General features: G+C 37.3%; 1 protein-coding gene across 3 annotated transcripts in view; it reads right to left on the bottom strand.

The window, feature by feature from the left end:
• ADGRB3 (adhesion G protein-coupled receptor B3) overlaps positions 1-20095 on the bottom strand; it is a 731117-nt gene that overhangs the window by 342399 nt on the left and 368623 nt on the right. For all 3 annotated transcript variants that reach the window (XM_044253842.1, XM_044253861.1, XM_044253851.1), the window contains 2 exons: positions 14709-14777; positions 11100-11208 (listed from right to left, as the gene is read on the bottom strand). In XM_044253842.1, the coding sequence (XP_044109777.1) occupies positions 11100-11208; positions 14709-14777 (178 nt within the window). The remainder of the gene's footprint in view (positions 1-11099; positions 11209-14708; positions 14778-20095) is intronic.

Raw genomic sequence — 20095 nt, 5'->3', positions numbered from 1 at the left:
AGGTACAGGTTGTAATCATGATACTGGCACTACTACAAATAACACTTTTTTTAAGCTAGAGAGATAAAGGTGTTTTTGCAGAGACATTTCCAACTTAGATATTTTAATGTATTTTTTTTAATTAAAGATACATTTTTATTAAAAAAAAAAAAAAAAAAACCAAACACCACAAAATGGTTTAGAGCTGACCAATTATGGCTGGACTCAGTTGACCCCTAAATATTTTTCCATTCTTGAGCTACCATGACTTTATAAATAGAAGACACACTGAAATGATGGAGAAAGTAGAATTTATTTCACTTGTTACCCAGCTGCTCAATCTGAGTTATAACTTTAAGAAGTCATTTAAAGAAAAATTTCCTTCTAGCTTTTTTCCAGGGATTCAGATGGTAGAATGATGACAGAAGGCTGATGGCTTCACAGTATAAAATTTCTTACACTGCAGGAGCAAGGATGTCTGCTGGACTCAGAAACAAGAATATATAAAACATAAACAGCATGGTGACTATAGTTAACATTACTGTATTATATATTTAAAAGTTGCTAAGAGGGGCACCTGGGTGGTACAGTCATTAAGCGGTTGACTTCGGCTCAAGTCATGATCCCAGGGTCTTGGGATTAAGCTCCATGTTGGGCTCTTTGCTCAGTGGGGAGTCTGCTTCTCTCCCTCTGCTCCTCCCTCTTGCTCTCTCCCTTTCTTTCTCTCTCTTTCAAATAAATAAGTAAATCCTTAAAAAGATAAAAGTTGCTAAGAGAGATCTTTTAAAACATAATTAATTAATTAATTAATTAATTAATTTATGAGAGAACAAGATTGCAAGTCAGGGAGAGGAATGGGAGAAACAGAGGAAGAGAGAGAGAGAGAGAGAGAGAGAATCTCAAGCAGGTTCTACATTCAGCACAGAGCCTGGCTCCATCCCATGAACCTGAGATCATGAACTGAGCTGAATTCAGGAGTCAGACTCTCAACCGACTGAGCCACCCAGGCGCACCATAATGTAGAAGATCTTAAAAGTTCTCTTGTAAGAAAAAAAAAAATTGTAACTAAGTGTAGTGATGAATGTTAACTCAACTTATCATGTTAGGATTTCCCAATATATACAAATACCAAGTCATTATGTTGTACACCTAAAACTAATACAATTTATATGTCAACTGCATCTTAATAAAAATTTTTAAAAGAATAAGAAAAGAAAAAAATAAATAAACTAAGACAAGCTTGCTTTGGATTCTAAGCTTTAGAGACATTTAAATGTTTGCCAAAATAAGTTTTTGACTTTATAGGATACAGATTTAGACATAAATCTGTCTTATTTTTGTAGTTGAGTTCTTGCAAGTGTACTGGAGACATTTTCTTGAGCCCTCTCTTTTTTTCACATCCTGTTTCTAACCATTAGTAAGCTCTGTAAGATCAAGCTTTAAAATGTCTCCAGGATCTGACGTCTTCTCACTCTTTCCACTGGCATATGGTCTAAACCAATGAGCTGTCTCATCTGGATACAATAATACAATGCAGTAAACACCCAAGCTGGGTTGGTTGGCTATCTCTGTATAGCCAGTTCTACCCCACTACGGCCTGTTTTCACTCCACACTCAGAATGGTTCTTTTAGGACATAAATAAGATTAGGTCATGTTTCTGCCCATATTTTTCAATGGTTTTGCATCTCATTCAGACCTACCATCATATGCCTTCCACAGGCTGGCTCCCCTCTCCCCTTCTGGTTTCATTTCTCCCCCAGAACCAACTTCAGCCTCTTCACCACCCCCTCCTTTAGTGCCTCTACAATATCAGGCAATGGATGCCTCAAGACCTTTTACTTACTGTTTCTTCTGCTTGAAATGTTCTGTCCCCACATATAACTGTGCCTCATGCTCTCAAGGCACTCAGGTCTATATTGAAATATCACTACTTTGATTAGAGGTCTTCCATGACTATCTAGTCTAAAATGCCTCTTTTTATTTTCATTCTCTATCCCCTTACCATGGTGGATTGCTTTATTTCTTTTCATATCACTTATACCCACTGGACATGTTAGGTGGTACTTGTTTGACATCTGTCTCTGCTATAAAACATAACGTCCAGGGCACCTGTGTGGCTCAGTGGGTTAAAGCCTCTGCCTCTAGCTCACGTCATGATCTCAGGGTCCTGGAATCGAGCCCCGCATCGGGCTCTCTGCTCAGCGGGGAGCCTGCTTCCCGCACCACCACCACTCCTGCCCCGCCTGCCTCTCTGCCTACTTTTGATCTCTGTCTGTCAAATAAATAAATAAAAATCTTTAAAACAAAACAAAACAAAACATAAGTTCCATGAGAGCAAGAATGTTGTCTAATTTGTTCCCTGAGAAATTCTCAGAACGTAGAACAGAACATGGCCCATGTTTATTGAATAAATGTCTAAGGGCTCTTAAAGCCATAGAGCATTATCAATCTATTATAATGATACTTGGAAGCACCTAAAATAGAGTTCTCAGTTGGATGGAAGAGGACCCCTGAGTCGTATGTCTTGCTTACCACTAGAGGGTTTGGATACAGCCTTTGTCAGTAATCTCCCCAGCACTTCCACCCCCTTCCAGTGTTCTGGAATAAGAAGATCGTAGGAAATATTATGAGATAATATCTATTAAATGAGAAGAATCAAAGAATTCATAGTGCTGCTTTCCATTCCAAATCATAGTTTCAAACTATGTTTGAACTATTTATCTTCTCAAGGGAGTACCACTAAAAAAAAAAAAAAAAAAAAAAAAAAGGAAAAGAATTAAAAAAAACCAAAAACACGTATTTTTAGTTTTCCTCTGTGATCTACATAAAGACACCGCAGTTGTTTCACGTGTCTAGCAAGAAAGAGCAGTAGAGAGCCAGAAAGAGGAGGTAGAATCTGACACTTTCAGACTCAAGTCTAGCAGACTCAACCAACGTCAGTTGCTACAGATAAGAAAAAAAAAAAAAAAAAAAAAAGACAGTAAATTGTGTATTCCTCAAGCTTGGTGTCATCTGACTACAAGTAGTTGATTTTTAAGAAAAGTTAAGCAAGTGACAGAGACGTATGAACCACAAAACAAAGCAGTGACCAAAAGGAAAATAAGCCTAGAAAAGAGAAGCCACTTTATTTTATAATTATATCATCAGATTGAAGGTTGGCTTCTCAATTGAAGAACAGGATATTCTATGACAGAAATGATTACATTTATTAGTGAGTCAAAGAAATAATATAGATGTGATGTTGACGAGACCGCATTGTGGAGAGAAAAGAGATGTCAGAATTGTATTATGCCATTCTTCAGATTGAATTTGGATTCAATTTCAGAAAATATCAAGTATGAATGTTCATTCTGAAGAGCCCAGTATTTTGTATTTCTAAACCAAGAATAGATGGTGATATTTAGCTTGGTAAAGAAAAATGTCTTAACTTTAATGTTTTCAAGACACTAGCTTTATTGGATTACTGGGGAAGAACTGAAACTATACTTTCCAGAATCATATCTCTTAAGGTTTATACACAGGGACAACTTTTTTTTTTCTTTTTCATTTTATTGATATATTTGACAGACAGAGATCACAAGTAGGCAGAGAGGCAGGCAGAGAGTGAGGGGGAAGCAGGATTCCCGCTGAGCAGAGAGCCTGATGAAGGGCTCAATCCCAGGACCCTGGGATCATGACCTGAGCTGAAGGCAGAGGCTTTAACCCACAAAGCCACCCAGATGCCCCACCGAGGGACAACTTTTGAAATTCCTTTACAGCTTATAATTACAACATTCTGTATTTTGAGATAGTATTTGTCTAAAAAATAATCCCTTTTTATATGATACTGTCAACTTAGAATACTTCCTAAAGAACAGTTGTGACACAGTAGTTAGTGGGTGTATCAACATTCATCTATGCCAACTAAATCCTTGGAGATAATTGTATCAAAATGACAAGGGGGTAATCATTAGATTACCGCCTTGTGGAAAGCAGATAAAGAGTTCAGAAATTTAGATCCTGTTCATCGTGTCTGAACTTTTCCCGGAGAACTTTTAAGTTATATCATCAGCAATCACCAAGGATTTCACATAAGTCTTAATGACTCTGATCTTCATTAGCAATAGATATTAGCTATAGTATTCATTTTGAAATATTTTTTCTCTCCTAGTAATTACATGTCATTGATTTTATTCTGCCTTGTTTTGGGATTCTTTATGCCTACTACCTCTGACTATTCTTACTCTGACATCTGCTATATCTTTATGGGTTTTTTTCCCCCCTCAACATTAATTTTTATTCTATAACTTATATAAACCTTGATCTAGAATAACATCAAAGTTTTATTTGAACACAAAATATAGTTCTTAATCTGGTTTATTACTATACCTGGAGATCTCTCCATAACCATATATAACAGAAAATTTAATGATATTTAATCGACACAAAACATTATATTATTTTCAGGTACATAACATAATAATTTGGTATTCATATATTGTGAAATGACCATGGCAATAAATCTAGTTAACCTCTATCACCACACGTATTTATAAGTTCTTTGTTTTTAATAAGGGCAACATCTTACACCATTTCTTTCTTATTACTATTCTGATAGTTGAAAAAAAATCTTTGATGGCTTCAACTATCATTTATATGCAGTTGATTATCACATATATATAATAAATTTGACTTCTCTACTAAAGCCCAAGACCACATTTCATTCTTTCACTTGAGTGTTACACTTACATCTTAACATTAATATGTGAAAGACCCTCTCAGATGTTTGTTGAATAAATATAATCACATTTTTTTCTGACACCTTAAGTTATGAAATATTGTCATTTCTGCCTCAGACCTCAAATTCATAACTATTATTTGGTTTCTATTCCTATTACCACTAACTCAAGTCTTCCTAGTTCCCTCATGGATTGTAAAAGGCCTTCCAGTTTCCACATTTAAAGTCTTTTTTTTTTTTCTTAAGATTTTTATTTATTTATTTGAGGGAGAATGAGTGAGAGAGAGCATGAGAGAGGAGAAGGTCAGAGGGAGAAGCAGACTCCCCAAGGAGCTGGGAGCCCGATGCAGGACTCGATCCTGGAAGTCTGAAATCATGACCTGAGCCGAAGGCAGCCGCTCAACCAACTGAGCCACAAAGAAAATTCTATTTCTGCTCTAACATAATCTCTTACCAAGCACAGCTCTCATGAGGTCAAGCTTTGGTTGCTCCCTATTGTCTTCAGAATTCAGAACCATCTCACACCATGTCTCACCACGCTTCTCCAATTTTATTTCATTTTTTGTTACTTCCATACATACGTATTTTTTATCAACATAAACCACTTATCTGCTAAGCACAATCTCAACTTTGAAGCTCTATACTGTTTCTGTTAAAAGACTGTTCTGGAATGTAACCATCTCCTGGCCATTCATTCTCATGTTGAACTGTCAACAATCCAGTCATCCTTCAAAATCTACACTAAATGCTTCCTTCTGCAATAAGTTCTCTAGATCCTTAATACAGAACAACATCTCTTGTAAGGAATCTCTACATTTGGTTTATATGACACATACCAAAGTGTATTTTATTCATTAATGTAATTCTTTTATGTCCTAAATGAGGCTGCAATCCCCTAGTAAGCCAGAAGATGAGTCATTTATTTTAATGACTAATTAAAGGTTTTGCTTATAGTAAGAGATAATTTTCTTTTGATTTTAATTGAACAGAGTCAGTGGGCTAGCAACATGTAACACATTACTATCTCCCTTGAATTCAGTTTGATGAATACAATTCAAGTTCTAAGTCCAAAACAATTAACTTCTAAAGAACAATCTATTCTTACCAACAAATAAAGTAAATATAAAGGCTATTTGAAGTTGTTGTGGAAAACTGATGGCTAAAAGCATAATAAAAATTATCAAACACTTTGCTAAGGGGTTAGACAAACTTTTAGAATAATGGAAATCCATTAGAGCCACATGGCTCTAATCATGGAAGATCTCACACATTCTAGTCTGCCTTGGAACACAAAACGCTGGGCCAGAAATAATGTACTTTTTTCTTCGCTTTCAGTGCTTCACCTTCTTTGCTTTATGTTACTGCCTCCAAAAATCTTATCATTTTTGAATCATAAGTCTAATTGCTATTCTTTGATTCTAGTTTATACTGTAATAAATATAAAAATTGTAAAAGAATGAGCAGTTTCAAGAAAGAGATAGTGGTTAGCAAAACACAGGGAACATGAAGGCTAAAATATGGGAGGAGTTTCCAGAAAGTTTTCCCGAGAGGAATTTCAGGGACGTGATGTGGGAAACACAGGGCTGCAAGGGACTGCAGATTAAAATGCTTACAGAGAAAGAACAGAAAGTAAGTTTAAACAACTCTTCAAAGAATGTTTTTGTTGAAGAAAAACAACTTTAACTTATATTAAATAATATTAAGATATAGTCCCCCTGACCTAATTGATAACAATAATATTTTTTAAAAAATCAACAAATTCATATCTTTTACTAAAACAAAAACCACTTACTTATGCAGCATATTTATAACATTTAGCATACAATTTTGCAATAAACTGAGACCTATTACAAATTGGGATTACAGATTTCTCTGTACCGTATAAATTCTTCATGTTCATTCATCTATTCAGCAACATATAAGCTCTTTATGTGCTTAGTCTTTAGTAAGTGCTCATTAATTTTCATTTATTATAATTATCATATCTCTATTTTGAATGTCAAATTCATACATGAATATGAAAAATAAGTATTCAGTTTTAAGGCCAATTATTTTATGAATGCCCAATGTATTTTATAATTTTTAGCTTGTTTAATATCTTTGTTCATAGAATAATTTTTCAAGCTTTATATTAACTTTCTTAAAACCGTAAGTCTTTTGAGAAACTGATCAAAGCTACGGACCTGACCCCTCCAAAAATGAACATGAATGCATTTATACCAAAATGTTCATAGGTTTTTAGCATAAAATAGCATTTCATTTATTAGAAGCTGATGCAGGTAGGGACATTTTTCAGAAAAAAATAAACTTTAAAACTTCATTTCAACTAATTCTGAAGAAAATCTTTCTAAGATATGTCTTTCATTTTCTTGCCATCTTAATTAGATTATAGACACTTCTATCTTGATGAATAGAGGCCATGATTTTAGATATTAAGTGTCATTCTAAGTCTTAGAACTGGTTGTTCCTACAGCAGGGGCTCCAAATCTGCTACATTCTTTCAGTATAGCTTTGTCCTTATTGTTTCAGCATTTCACTATTATATTTGTTATACATGTGTATCTAACAACACTATCTCTGCTTCCAACTCATTCTATCTAAATCAGGAACCAGAAAACAGAAATGCTGAAGCAATATTTGAAGTTGAAATAAAGCAGACTATCAGCAAGGTTCTAAGACTTTCTTACTACAGTATGGTCTTTATGATATTTATATTTATTTTTGGCTATTCAACTCTGTCTTTCTTCAGAAGCTTACCTATATCCCAGAAAAGTAAGGTGGCAATACATCTGGGCTTTATGGAAAAAAAATAAATAATCATTTTAAGAGACATGATGATCTCTTGTGGTTCTTTAAATAGTCTTAATCCAACACACCCTGTAGAAAATGACCTTAAAGAATAAGCATCCTTTCTTAGTTACCTAGTATCTATTTATTATTCATTAGCTGTGCGTACATGTGTGTTTAAATGTGTGCACAAATCAGCGTGTGTGTGTGAGTGTGTGTTCAGGATAATAAGCTTAATGTTGGGTAATCAAAATTTGTACTTAGGATGTAAGACAAATAAGTGACAACTCTCACATTTCATAATTTGCTACTATAAATTATCCTCTGTGTGTGTCCTTGTCCAAAACTTCAGAAATATCAGACAAAACTATATAACGATGTTTTACATATGCTAGTCCCAAATTGAATAACATGAAGAATATGAATAGTTAGTAACTATTATTTATATTATCCAATTTGATACTAGTGGATTGTGATGGTTAATTATATATATCAACTTGACTGGGCTAAGGAATGCCCAGATAACTGGCAAAACGTTATTTCAGGGTGTGTCTATAAGGATGTTACTGGAGATCAATATTGAATCATAGACCAAGAAAAGATAGCCAACAATGATGTGGGTGGGCATCACCTGAGAGCTGAAAAGAACAAAATGGCAGAGGGTGGATTTGCTCTCTCCTTGAGCTGGGGTATCTATCTCCTGCCTACAGACATTGGTGCTCCTGGTTCTAGGGTCCTTCAGGTTTGGAATGGAACTACATTATCAGCTTTCCTGGCTTCCAGCTTGCAGACAACGGATGACGGGTCTTCTCAGTCCCCATAATTGCATGAGCCAATATCCCTCAAATAAATCTCTTCCTATATATCGACTTATGCATTACTGGTTCTGTCTCTCTGGAGAGCCTAACTAATATATGGATACACTTTGGAAAAGTCCAACATGTTATTGAGAATAACCTTCGTCTAGTCATGAAATGATAAGTCAGTCTCTGGGTTAAGTATTGGAAGGAAATCAACAATAAATAAGACCTCTTTGTATAATAGCATTGTATAATAACATTTGGAATATTTATTCACAGAATATAACCTTTTTAAAAAACATAATTAGTTATACATAAGTGATCAGAAGACCAAATCACACTGTCCTTACGCAAGACTGAAGACAGTATAGGACAATATTGGCTTTATCTGCAGTACTAAAATGCTTTGAGTTACTATATTTAATACATGTCTTAAAGTTTAGCAATGATAAAGGAAGTTGGAAACCTAGAAAACAGAATCTTCATGCAAAAAATACACAAAGTTTTCAAATACATAATTTTAGCAAGTCGAAAGGAAGGTAAAGAGTAATAAATGTTCAGAATTTTTGTAGTAAATTATACTAGACTGTAGAGGATTTCATATATTGTTATTCAAACAGTGCACTTAAGCCCAAATTGAAGTTTACTAGACTCTAAGATTGGCATTCCTTTTTTTTACAGCTTTTTTGCCAAACTGAATAAAGGCCATGTATCAATTTGATACTTTCTTTTAAAGATTTTTTTCATTATTTATTTATTTGAGAGAGAGAGAGAAAGCACACACAAAGGAGGGGAGAGGGGAAAAGGGAGATGGAGAAGAGCCTTAAACAGACTCTGCACTGAACATGGAGCCAGATGTGGGGCTCAATCTCATGATCCCAAGATCACGACCTGAACAGAAGCCAGGATTTGGACGCTCAACCGATTGCACCACCCTGGTGCCCCTCCCCAATCTGATACTTTTAATTGGCAATGACTTTTAGAATTAGATGTTAACATTTCCAAAAAAGAATTAAAGAAGCAATACCTCTGTGTGTTTCCCCCTTAATTTTTCTTGGAAATTTGTGAACGGACTCATCTGGCACAGCAGCCTTCGTGGGTCCTCCTCGCCACTTAAGTCATAAAGCCCTTTAGAGAGTGGGTCCAGCTTCAATGACCAACAGCCCCAGAATCTCTCTAGGTTTTTCCTTCCCTGTACCAGATAACTCATAGCCCAACATACGATCCCTTTTCCTACAGAGTTGATCTTTCCTCTCTTTGCCTAACCACTTTTGGAATGCACATTTAACTTGGATTTTCTCTGATTTCTGAATTTAGTCTTCAACAAAGATACTATTTTTGGTTCCCTTTCCTTCTCATCACTCAGTGTTTAGAGTAAGGGACAGTTCACTCCATTCCTGAACCAGCACAAGCTGCTAAACACCCACTCAGAGGGAAAGTCTGGGCCCTCAAACTGACTCAGAAAGTGGATAAAAACATAAATCTAACAGAAAGGTCTCATGCTGCATGATGATGGTATATTGGCATGGAGATGTCCCCCATTTAAGGACTGCATTGCGTAGGCCCTCCTCAACTGAAAAATATTACCAGCAATTAATTATTATCCTTTACTATTTGAGGTCATCCTGATGGAAGATATCTTATGATCTCATGAGTCCTTACAGGACTAAAATACCTTCAGAAGAAATCAAGTGTGAAGTGAATCATTAAAAGCTATAATATATATATGTGTGTGCATATATATATATAAAATATATTATATGTTTATATGTTCTGTACTAGTTGAACTCCCCCAGTCAATCACTCCAAAAAGTTAGGTATCTTCCTGATCCAGAAATTAAAGCTTAAACATGTCATGAATAAGAATCTGAGGAAAGCTATATGTATTTAAAAACATTATCTATAATTAAAGTGGTCTTTAGGTGAAGACTACTAAAGCAGTAAAAAATGACAGAAAATCTGAATCACAGCAACATTATGAGAGGAAACTTCTAAAGAAATGAAAAAACTGTAAACCTATATCAGCTCAGTGCATCTAATATTTGAAAGACTATTTCTGTACTCTCACCATGTTTTTTACTACAAAGAGTAAAAATCTGCCATTTGGTTAACATTACTGTTGTTGGTTCAGTGTAATTGTTGTGCTGAAAAGTTGTGTAGGTTTTGCTCCTCTGTGTAATTCCTCCCCCAGTAGAGACAATTATTAATTATTGATTATTACTGATGCACTCTAGCAATACAGAATTCGCTACAGAGGAATGGGAGAGAGTCATTGTGCCTGGGAGTCGCTCAGGAAAACTAACGGAGCAGCAAGAGCACCATGACCTTGGAAGGTCTCCCGAAACATGCTACAGCCTGTGCTGATTCAGCACATCCCTGGGATACTACAAAAAAAGTAACTTGGCATCCTCATGAGCAATGTATGGAAGATTATGAAGACTCATTAAAAAAAAAAACAACACTCAAGAATATACATTATATATTTTCAACATTAGCTCAGACACCAATGAACATTTGGCAAATGGAAAAGGTAGTACATATGCACATGTACAAGTACATGTACATGTGCATATACAGACAAGATAAACACTCTAGGAATCCATACAAATGTGTGTGTCTTTGTGTGTGTGCGGGAGTGTGTATAGTTATATGTGGTTGGGCCTATCCAAAAATCAGACAGTAAGTATCCACAATATATTACTTACATATACCTGAAGATATGCACAATGGATATGACACTTAGAAATATCTGACACAGATACCTGCAATTTTTTAATTTCAGTAAGATTTGGGGAAAAAAAATCCTATTTCTTACCTACATTTCCAGTCATTAAGTATGAATTCTGAAAGGCCATCATCCCCATTCCAACAATGTGTATAAAATCTTCAATCACCTGCATTAACTCTATTGAGCCAGGATAAATCTAAAAAAGAAGCAAAGATTGGAAGGAATAAAAAGTCTACATAATGGAATATATAACTGGAATAACAAAAACTACATAACGAGGTCACAAATGAGCTCTGATTTATTTGAAGGAATTTCTGCAAGTGGCAGCAGTTGTATTTTTGAATCACTAATTGAGAATGATACCAGGTGTCACACGGCAAGAACTTTGAAGGTGATATGATGCAGTGATTAATTCTCCATAAATCTAAGGAAACTGAAAATAACTAACAGATTGTATCCTTAGAAACTGCCCATCTTTACTTTTGACGGGATCCTTTCCCCACTTACATATAGCATAGAACAAACACTGACATTTGGGGGCTTTTCACATTTTTTACTTAGCATCTATATGATGGTCACTGAAAGAAAAAAGCAATTATTGCCATCACGAGAATATTGACAAACTAGTAAGTTCGCTGCAAACTTTTATACCTTGGGAGAAACATTTACTTCTACAACCATAATAGCTATTGAATGAATAACAATGTTGGCAATAATTTCAGGATATGACCATAGCTGTAGTGTGGGTACTTCACAGGTACGTGCACATCGTAAACCCAACACCAAGCCGCCTTACACGCTGCCAAGGGAGGAATCTTTGCTTAAAGACACCCTGATTCTGGCGCAGGGTGTGAGAAGTGAAGGTCATTTAGAAGGTCATATGAATGTTACTCTGTATCATCCATAATGCTTATACAGTCAGCCTGTATTAGAGAATGACATTAGAGCAGAAAGTCTTTTGAAGATAGGGTCGTTTCTTTTAGCCATTCAGCACGACTGCCCCTTGGAGCCATGAAAAAATGAAGTGGATTAGAATTGTAGTGGCTTTGTCTTTACAAAGGTTGGTGCAGGAGGGGAAGAGACAGTCTGATTAGCAGAGAAGTATACAGTCAGAGGTGGAAGGGGACTGGAGTAAAAGGGAGCCACGCTGGGCAGGGCGAACTGCAGGTGGAGTGTGTAATGTTTACAGGAGGTTGTGGCTGCGCCCCACTAAAATTCAGACACTGAGAATGCATCATATAGGTACATATATTTGTAAACATGAACAGTGGCTATTACACTTAGAAATGTGTAGCATGGATACTTGTACTTTTTTTTTAATTTGGAGAAAATCTGGGGAGAAATGTTATTTCTTATCTATTTCCAATTATTAAATATGAATTCTGAGAATTCATTGTCATTATCATTCCAAAAATCTACATGAAATTCCCATCAGCTCCAAGTTTTCTGCTACTACTGTATTTTTTCTGCTGTTTCTGTGAGGTGTATATGAGTATGTGTTGTGAAAGGGTAAATATAAATTAAAAATAGGAGTCTTAATTCTGCCTGCTGAAAATGAGAGACTCCCTCTCGCAGCTCCCTATCCTTCATCCTTTTTTTTTAAAGCATTTACTTTTGAAAAATAATAATTGTTAAGTTCTTTCTCTTTCTCTTTGAAATGTATGTAAATCTTTTAAAAAGCTAAATAGACTCTTACAGGGAAGACGTCGTCTTTCAGAGAGAGACAGAGGTGATAACAAGGAAGACAGGATCTCTATCTCTCAGTTTCTATGGGAGGGGAGGAGTGTTAACCTTCAGCAGGTACCTCGCTCTAAGTTGCAAACTACCTGCATGAGGACTGAAAAAGCTTATTTCCCCCTCCTTGGATAAAGCCAGTTAACTAACAAGTGGTCACCCCATTACCGGGTGAATTTAAGATGAACTATGTGTGGCAAATGGGGTTCACCATTTGTGCCACAAACCTGGAGACTCATTTACCATGTGGCTGCCGTTGTAATAATACCTTTCAGTAAAAGCTATAAAAGAGTTGTCGTTGTTTGACTTCAAGTAGTTACCTTTATTTACTTCTATTCAAGCAGTTGTCTTTAAAAAGGCATTAAGGATTATCACAACTGAAAAAAATATTTAAAAGGTAAGAATATAGGTAATTCAAAATCACAAGTAAAGGGATGGATTAGGGATTCAGGGTTTTCCATTGATGAGGAGTTGTATACTACTCGCTGTTCATTCAAGTTGGGATCTCACAGTAAATAATGCCATCCGATGAAGTGCAGTCTTGTTTAAAAAAGGGTATTATACATTTACTCTAAACATATCCATAATTAATAGTCTCCTGCATTCTGGAAAGATGTGCTTAGCCTCTGCAGCTGTATTCTAGGGAAAGACACCATTTCCTTCCAGTGAGTGAATGAGGCTCTCCTCTAGAAGAAAGCCAAGGACAAATATATAATTCAACCTAGCAGAAAAAGATAGATTCAGGGTCTTACACTGAGGAGTGCTCTTTTTTCTTCCTATGGCCAGAAGCACAGAATTTGTACCTGATAATGAGGTAGAGCCACGCTGGACTATTTTTAGAGCCTCTATCATAACAGGAATAAAGGGCATGATTTGCTCCTGAAGGCCAAGAACATGATTATAAGGGGAGAAAGGGATAGATGGTTCACTTGAACCACAGAAAATATTATTATTTCCAAGATTGCACTGTTCTCTCAGAATTAGCAAAGGTCAAGTAGAAAACTTAAAGAATTTTAATACACAGTTATATTAAATTTACACAAGAGTTTTTAAAACGTGCTTATTCTCCCTCTCTTAACCTCTAACCCACTTTTTCTGTAATTTGGGGGGGGAGTGTTATTAACCATACATAGTTAGTATAGCACAAATGGCAGTGAAAGGTATTTTAAAAGAATAATCAAACCAATAAGGCCACGTGCTACATTGATCATGCATAGCAGAAAGAGAAGAAAAGCAGAATTCAAATTTTCTTACAAGAACACATTTTTACAGCTCTTGGCTTTGAATCCAAATGCACATCTGCATATCTTATCCAAATTATACATAATGTTGTAGTAAATGCAAGGGATTTTACTTGTTATTACCCCACAGTTTGGTTTATAATGTATGCTTTTGGATTTGTTGTTTCTCCCATAGTCTTAGGCAGGAAAGAAACTGATTGCTAAGGCATATAGTTACTAGGTATTGCTACCTCAAAGTGAGGAATTACTTCAGCCTGTTCAGTTTTTCCCACATTTATAACATCATTCAGTCCATTGATTGTTAGGATAAAAGAGGTCACTTATTTCCTCTCAAATTAGTATAATGTAATCTAGGATGACTTTTTTTTTTTAAAGATTTTATTTATTTATTTGACAGAGAGAGACAGCAAGAGAGGGAACACAGCAGGAGGAGTAGGAGAGGGAGAAGCAGGCTCCCCACTGAGCAGCGAGCCCGATGTGGGGCTCCATCCCAGGACCCTGGGATCATGACCTGAGCCAAAGGCAGAGCCTTAACGACTGAGCCACCCATGTGTCCCTAAGATGACTTTTAGATGCCTCCTTTTATGTTCTTGGGACAGCAAACCATTAATATTTTTTAACATTTCCTTATTTTTAAGAAAATATTAAAATATTTTCCACGTACTTTTTAAGCATTCCTTAACCAATTTTGTTTTAAGTTTTGAAACGGCTCCAGGCTTACCTGTTGTGCATCCTCCCATTTTTCCTTGTTTTCTTCATCTAGAAGGTTGCTAACTATTTGGAAGAAGTTCTGCAAATTAAATTGGATAAAAGATTTAATGTTACATGAGGAATCCACTTTTCAAAAACATCCATTTGAATTGACTGTGTGATAAGGGTATAAACACTCTGTCATATTGCTTTATAACCCTAACATACCATTCTAGATCTCCGAAGGCCCTTCCTCAGTACCATACTTCTGGGGTTTCTCTATAACTTCACATACGCACCTCAGAAGACACCAGAATAGGTGAAATACTTGGGTTCACTTAGTGATATGGAATCTTCCATTATATGAAATATGGAATATGGAATATATGGAAATGATATCTTCCATTATAGTCTCTGTATTGTATTCTGTTGTGCTATCATAAAATTATTCCTTGCAAATGAGTTTTCTTCCTTTGGTAGTGAAAATCCCTTGTGTAGGTATAATTACAAGCTCTCCAGTTAATTGCGAACCATGATGGCTGTTATACTGCTGTTCTGAAGAACACTGTAGCGAAGACACAGGCCGTGGGAAAGGCTGAGGCATGTGACAGGCTTCCTCACATGGATCCTTGGTCTGCACTTCCTGGCTGTTTTACTTAAATGACATGGAATTTACTTAGATGACATGGAATTTTCCAAGTACCTGACACATAGCACATGGTTAAGTGCTCAATAAATCCTAGCTATTTCAAATAATTATTCTTTATTCTGCCTTTTGCCAGCAAGCCAAAATGGAAGAAGGAAGAGACTCAGTTGCAAGTTCCTATTCAAGGGCCAAATCCTAGTCATCATCCTCGTGGGCTAACTGCTGAAGACCTATTGGCTTGACTTTAGTCTAGCAGTATCCTTGATGAATTTCTGGTTTTCCCTTTCCATGCAGTCAGGTGTGTTTGGGCTCTCATACACAAGCAAAGACAGCTGAGATCATCTGCATTAGTGCCCATTTGACACACAAGGGATCTTGACCAGAGAGAGACCTTCCTGCTCTCCCACACTACACTGTGTCTTCAAAACTCAGAGGCCAGGAGAAGATCAGAGTGTCTGTTGAAAATGAATAGTGACTTGGGGTCACAGGTGACCTAGGAAGGGCAAAGTGAAGCTGTGACATTTATCTTAAGCTACATGGACAGCGGTCCCTCGGTTGTGTCCTCAGGGCCCATCTCTTCTTCTTGGCTTGTATGTAATTTTGCAGGAGCACTGACTCATACTGATACATCAGCTCAGGAGAAGACCCGCGTGAGGGGGAAATAATCGCAATTTTTTAGCCTCATCAGCCTCCCTCCCTATCCAGCTTTTCAAAGAAGGTCTTTATTCAAATTCCAAATAAAGTCACCTATTTTAGAAGAAAAACAAAGCTGCTTCACTCCCTCTTCTCTTGTGCTTTGAAGCTGTGAGTATCTATATATAATTGCCCTAGTTGTGCTATTTATTTTAATAGTTCCCGGTAATCACATGGTTGAAACATGTTTCAAGTCATAACCCCTGTAAAAGTTACAGAATATTTTACGCGGCTCTTGAAAAAACTGCAAGTCTGTTTTAGACCTGTTTTCAATTCGTTTAACCTTTTTGTGCTACCAGCCATTTTTTTTCCACTTAAAATTTCCTGGTTGGAGTGATAACATTTGAAGGGCTTAGTCCATTGAGCTGTAACTCTACCTACGGGCAGAAAAAATTAACCTTCAGTGTTCTCCAATTGCCTATGTCTGCTTAACTCAGTAGAGGACATGCTGCTAATGAGGCAAAAGTTGCAGATTTCATCCCTGTCCATGCCAGTTAGTGATGGTGAGGTTCACGGCCACGGTCTGCATCCTCACCCCCGCTAGCTTTCATACACAGGCATGCCACCGCTAACAAGAGACACCAAGAGAATGGGAAGCAATTTGTGCAGACGTGTATCCATTTCTGAGAAAACATTTCACAAAGCAGGTTTTACTGATAGTGGGTCAGTGGCTCTGCACTGTATATGAAGGTCAGGGAATAGACACAATTCCTTGACCAAAGCGATATATTCAGAGTTCAATTTTTTTTCTTAAATTGCCAAAGGGCATATATGAAAAATACAAATTACTAAAATATACCTTCAACTAGGCAAACAGTATAAGACATGTTTTTGTATCACCTTCCAAAGCAATATGTCGGACTTCATTAATCAGGGTGGAAAAGAAATACAGATAAAGTTCTCCTTTCTCCCTGTTGACTGGGCAGGGAATGATCTGCCATGAGACCATGTGGCACACAGTGAGCTAAGCCTGAAAATCCAAGGAGGGGGATGGGGGCATTTACAGGAAGATTTTCTTATTCCTCAGTGTACCCTCAGTACACACAATGCCTTGTCCTGGGCCATTATTTAATAGAGCCCTAACTGAAAGGAAATAATGAAGTCACGTGGCCACTACACCTCAGGCTCTCGAACAAAACTCAAGCATCATTCCCTTGAGCAGCCCCTGCTCTCATCTCTATCAAATCACTTCGACATTTGCTTAAAGATAAGACCGAGAAAAGAGTAGAATCAAGCTGAACAGTATTTTTTGAGAAGAGACATATAACACTTTAGGCCACCTGACTGAATTTTTGAGGAAAGTCCGAGGCAACTCTCTGAGAGCAGATGTATGGCTCGCTGGAGTTCTCCAGGAACTCTGCTCATTCTGGCAGGATCTCTCTCTTGGTGACTTAGGGGTCAGGTCACTTATGTTAGGCCCTGAGCTGCAACGGACAAGAGGTTTTTGTTTCCTTTTCTTTTACCAGCCCCAATCTCTATGACCTAGACTGTTCTGAAAAATTAAGTGTCCTTGGCTAAAGCTGTTTGGAGCTTCAGCAGGGCAGACCTGGCTCCAATGTCCAATGTGTGGTTCTAGGCGAATGATGCCCACCTCTGCACGCCTTCTCTAACCCGTACGATAGAAACCAGAGATAACGGCTGCCTGCCAGAGCTATAGTGAAGCTTGGAGTTAATTCCTAGCACACAATTTGACACACGGTAAGTGCTCGATATATGGCAGCTTTATGATTTTATTCCTTCCATGTTATCTTTTTTATGACTAGTGGCATGATTTGTATTTATGGCCACATGACGGCAAAATATGCCCCATAAGGCTGTTACAGACTTTCACAACCCAGGGTGCTCTCTCCTTCTCTCTTTTATAGCCTCTTTCTTTCCAGACAGTATGGGGAGCACAGAGCTTATTCACCACTAACTTCAGGGCCTATCATTTATCTGGAGAAAGCTCTCCTTCCTAAGAAATGCACTCAGCTGGGAGGGTTTTCAGTGTGGTTATTATCAGACAACTACTATGTGAGAGGCATTGCGCAATCATTTGCTGGACACAAAGGTCAGGGGCACGACTCCTCACTTATTCTTTGCAGAGAGTATTATGAGAATCGGTGCAGTAAATGTCTGTTATAAGAGAAGCCATAAATGTTTCTGCCACATTCAAAGTGCAAGTCCTAGGTTTGGTCACATGAGACTAAAAACCACTCTATTTTCTGGAAAGTGGTAACTAATGATTTGTTTTACATCTGATTGGCTTCTGCTTGACAAATTTCTCATGTATTCTATAAAATTTTCTATAAATATACTGAAGCATATATGAGTATTTAGATTTTGCTTAAGTCCTTGTGGGAAGAGAGCCGTAGATGAAGTCAGTGATTTGAGATAGCTGAGCTCTGGGAAACGTGTTCTCCTTCTCTTAACCCATCAACAAAATGCTTGAGCACTGAGAGATGAAGATGAGCCCTAAGGAACAGATTTAATAATGTAGATCTGAAACTTTTAAGGATTCATGATGGTCTTTAAGAATTGTGATGGTCCTGACTAGAAACATAGGAGAAACATAAAAAGTCATAAAGGCTAAACAAGGAGTCAGAGATGAGCCGTTAGGATAAAGATGCGCAGAGCAGGACAGGCCATTGACTCCCCAATCAGGAGAGATATTGATAGTGTAAGGCCATGCATGATTTAGCCCATTCTTATAGCTCTGGCTCTGCCTTAAGCTATCCTGTCCCACAGTCTCTATATTACAGGTTCATTAGACTTCTTTATGCATTCCAAACTCTTCCCTGCTTAGCCTCTGGACCTATACAATGCTGTTCTCTTTCCTTGACTGCTCTATCTCCTGTTCTTCATTCAAAATTAACAAAAAAAAAATCCATGGACAAAGGAAACTGTCAGTTTATAGAAGTAATCAACCATAAAAATAGGATGTAAAGGGCATGGTTGTATAAAGGGCCCCTGTTCTCTGTCCTGATAGTCGGTTTTCCCCAATATACAGTGAATAAGTATTCATCGCTGGCTCTACTCCATCTCTACATCCCTGCCTGACCGACTCATCAGAACTACCATGCACTGACCCAGGGAGAACAACTGCACTTCACCTTAACAAAAAAAGAGAGGATAGTAATGCAAGCAGCCATCCAACTGTATAGCACCCACTTAAAAGGTGATAAACATGCTGACTTGTAGTTGCATTGTGTGGGCTTCTCTTCAATTATATCATCGTTTTTAATTATGATGTACTTGTATAATGATCAGTTCGGGGCTTTTCCCTTCACCAGCTTACACCTCGTTGGGATTATTTCACTCTTATGCCCTAGTGTACAGCATAATACAAGGAAAGTGTAAATACTCAAATATTTTAAAATGTGTATAAAACAATGGGCTAGACATTGAAAGAATTAAAAAAAATTAACAAATGGCCCCCACCTAATTTTCTACCTCCTTTCAAATCAACACCTTCCTTTGCTATATATCAATGCCAGCCAGTTCCTCACTACATCGAGAGAAGGAGATATAACACTTACTTTTACAGATAAGAAGACTGGTTATCTTGAATGAATATGGACTCAAACGCTTCCTATTTAAAATGGCAGCCTGAAGTCTTGGGACCATTCTAAGCACAGACATACTTCCAGGGCCTAATTAATGGATAGGAAGGAGCTGTGCATGGCTGACCCTGGTCCTCAGGTTTAAATCCACTGATGAAGAGACCTCCTCTTTCAAAAATACAGTTCAGGGTGCCTGGGTGGCTCAGTGGGTTAAAGCCTCTGCCTTGGGCTCGGGCATGATCCCAGGGTCTCAAAATCGAGTCCCACATCGGGCTCTCTTTTTGGCAGGGAGCCTGCTTCCTTTCCATTCTCTCTGCCTGCCTCTTTGCCTAGTTGTGATCTCTGTCTGTCAAATAAACAAATAAAAAATCTTTAAAACCAAAAAACCAAAAATAAAGCTCACTCTTTGGCAAACACAGCAAACCTTCCCAGCCCTACAACTACCACCATCCCACCCCTGGCAGAATGCAAAGGTCACAGAAGTGCCGCTTTGTTCAGCAAAAGAATGGAATAAAGAAAGTTATAAAAATATAACCC

This window comes from Neovison vison, chromosome 1, assembly GCF_020171115.1.
Source record: "Neovison vison isolate M4711 chromosome 1, ASM_NN_V1, whole genome shotgun sequence".
NCBI lineage: Eukaryota > Metazoa > Chordata > Mammalia > Carnivora > Mustelidae > Neogale > Neogale vison.
Note: the sequence above shows the minus strand (reverse complement) of the source record. Positions and strands in the feature narration are given on the sequence as shown.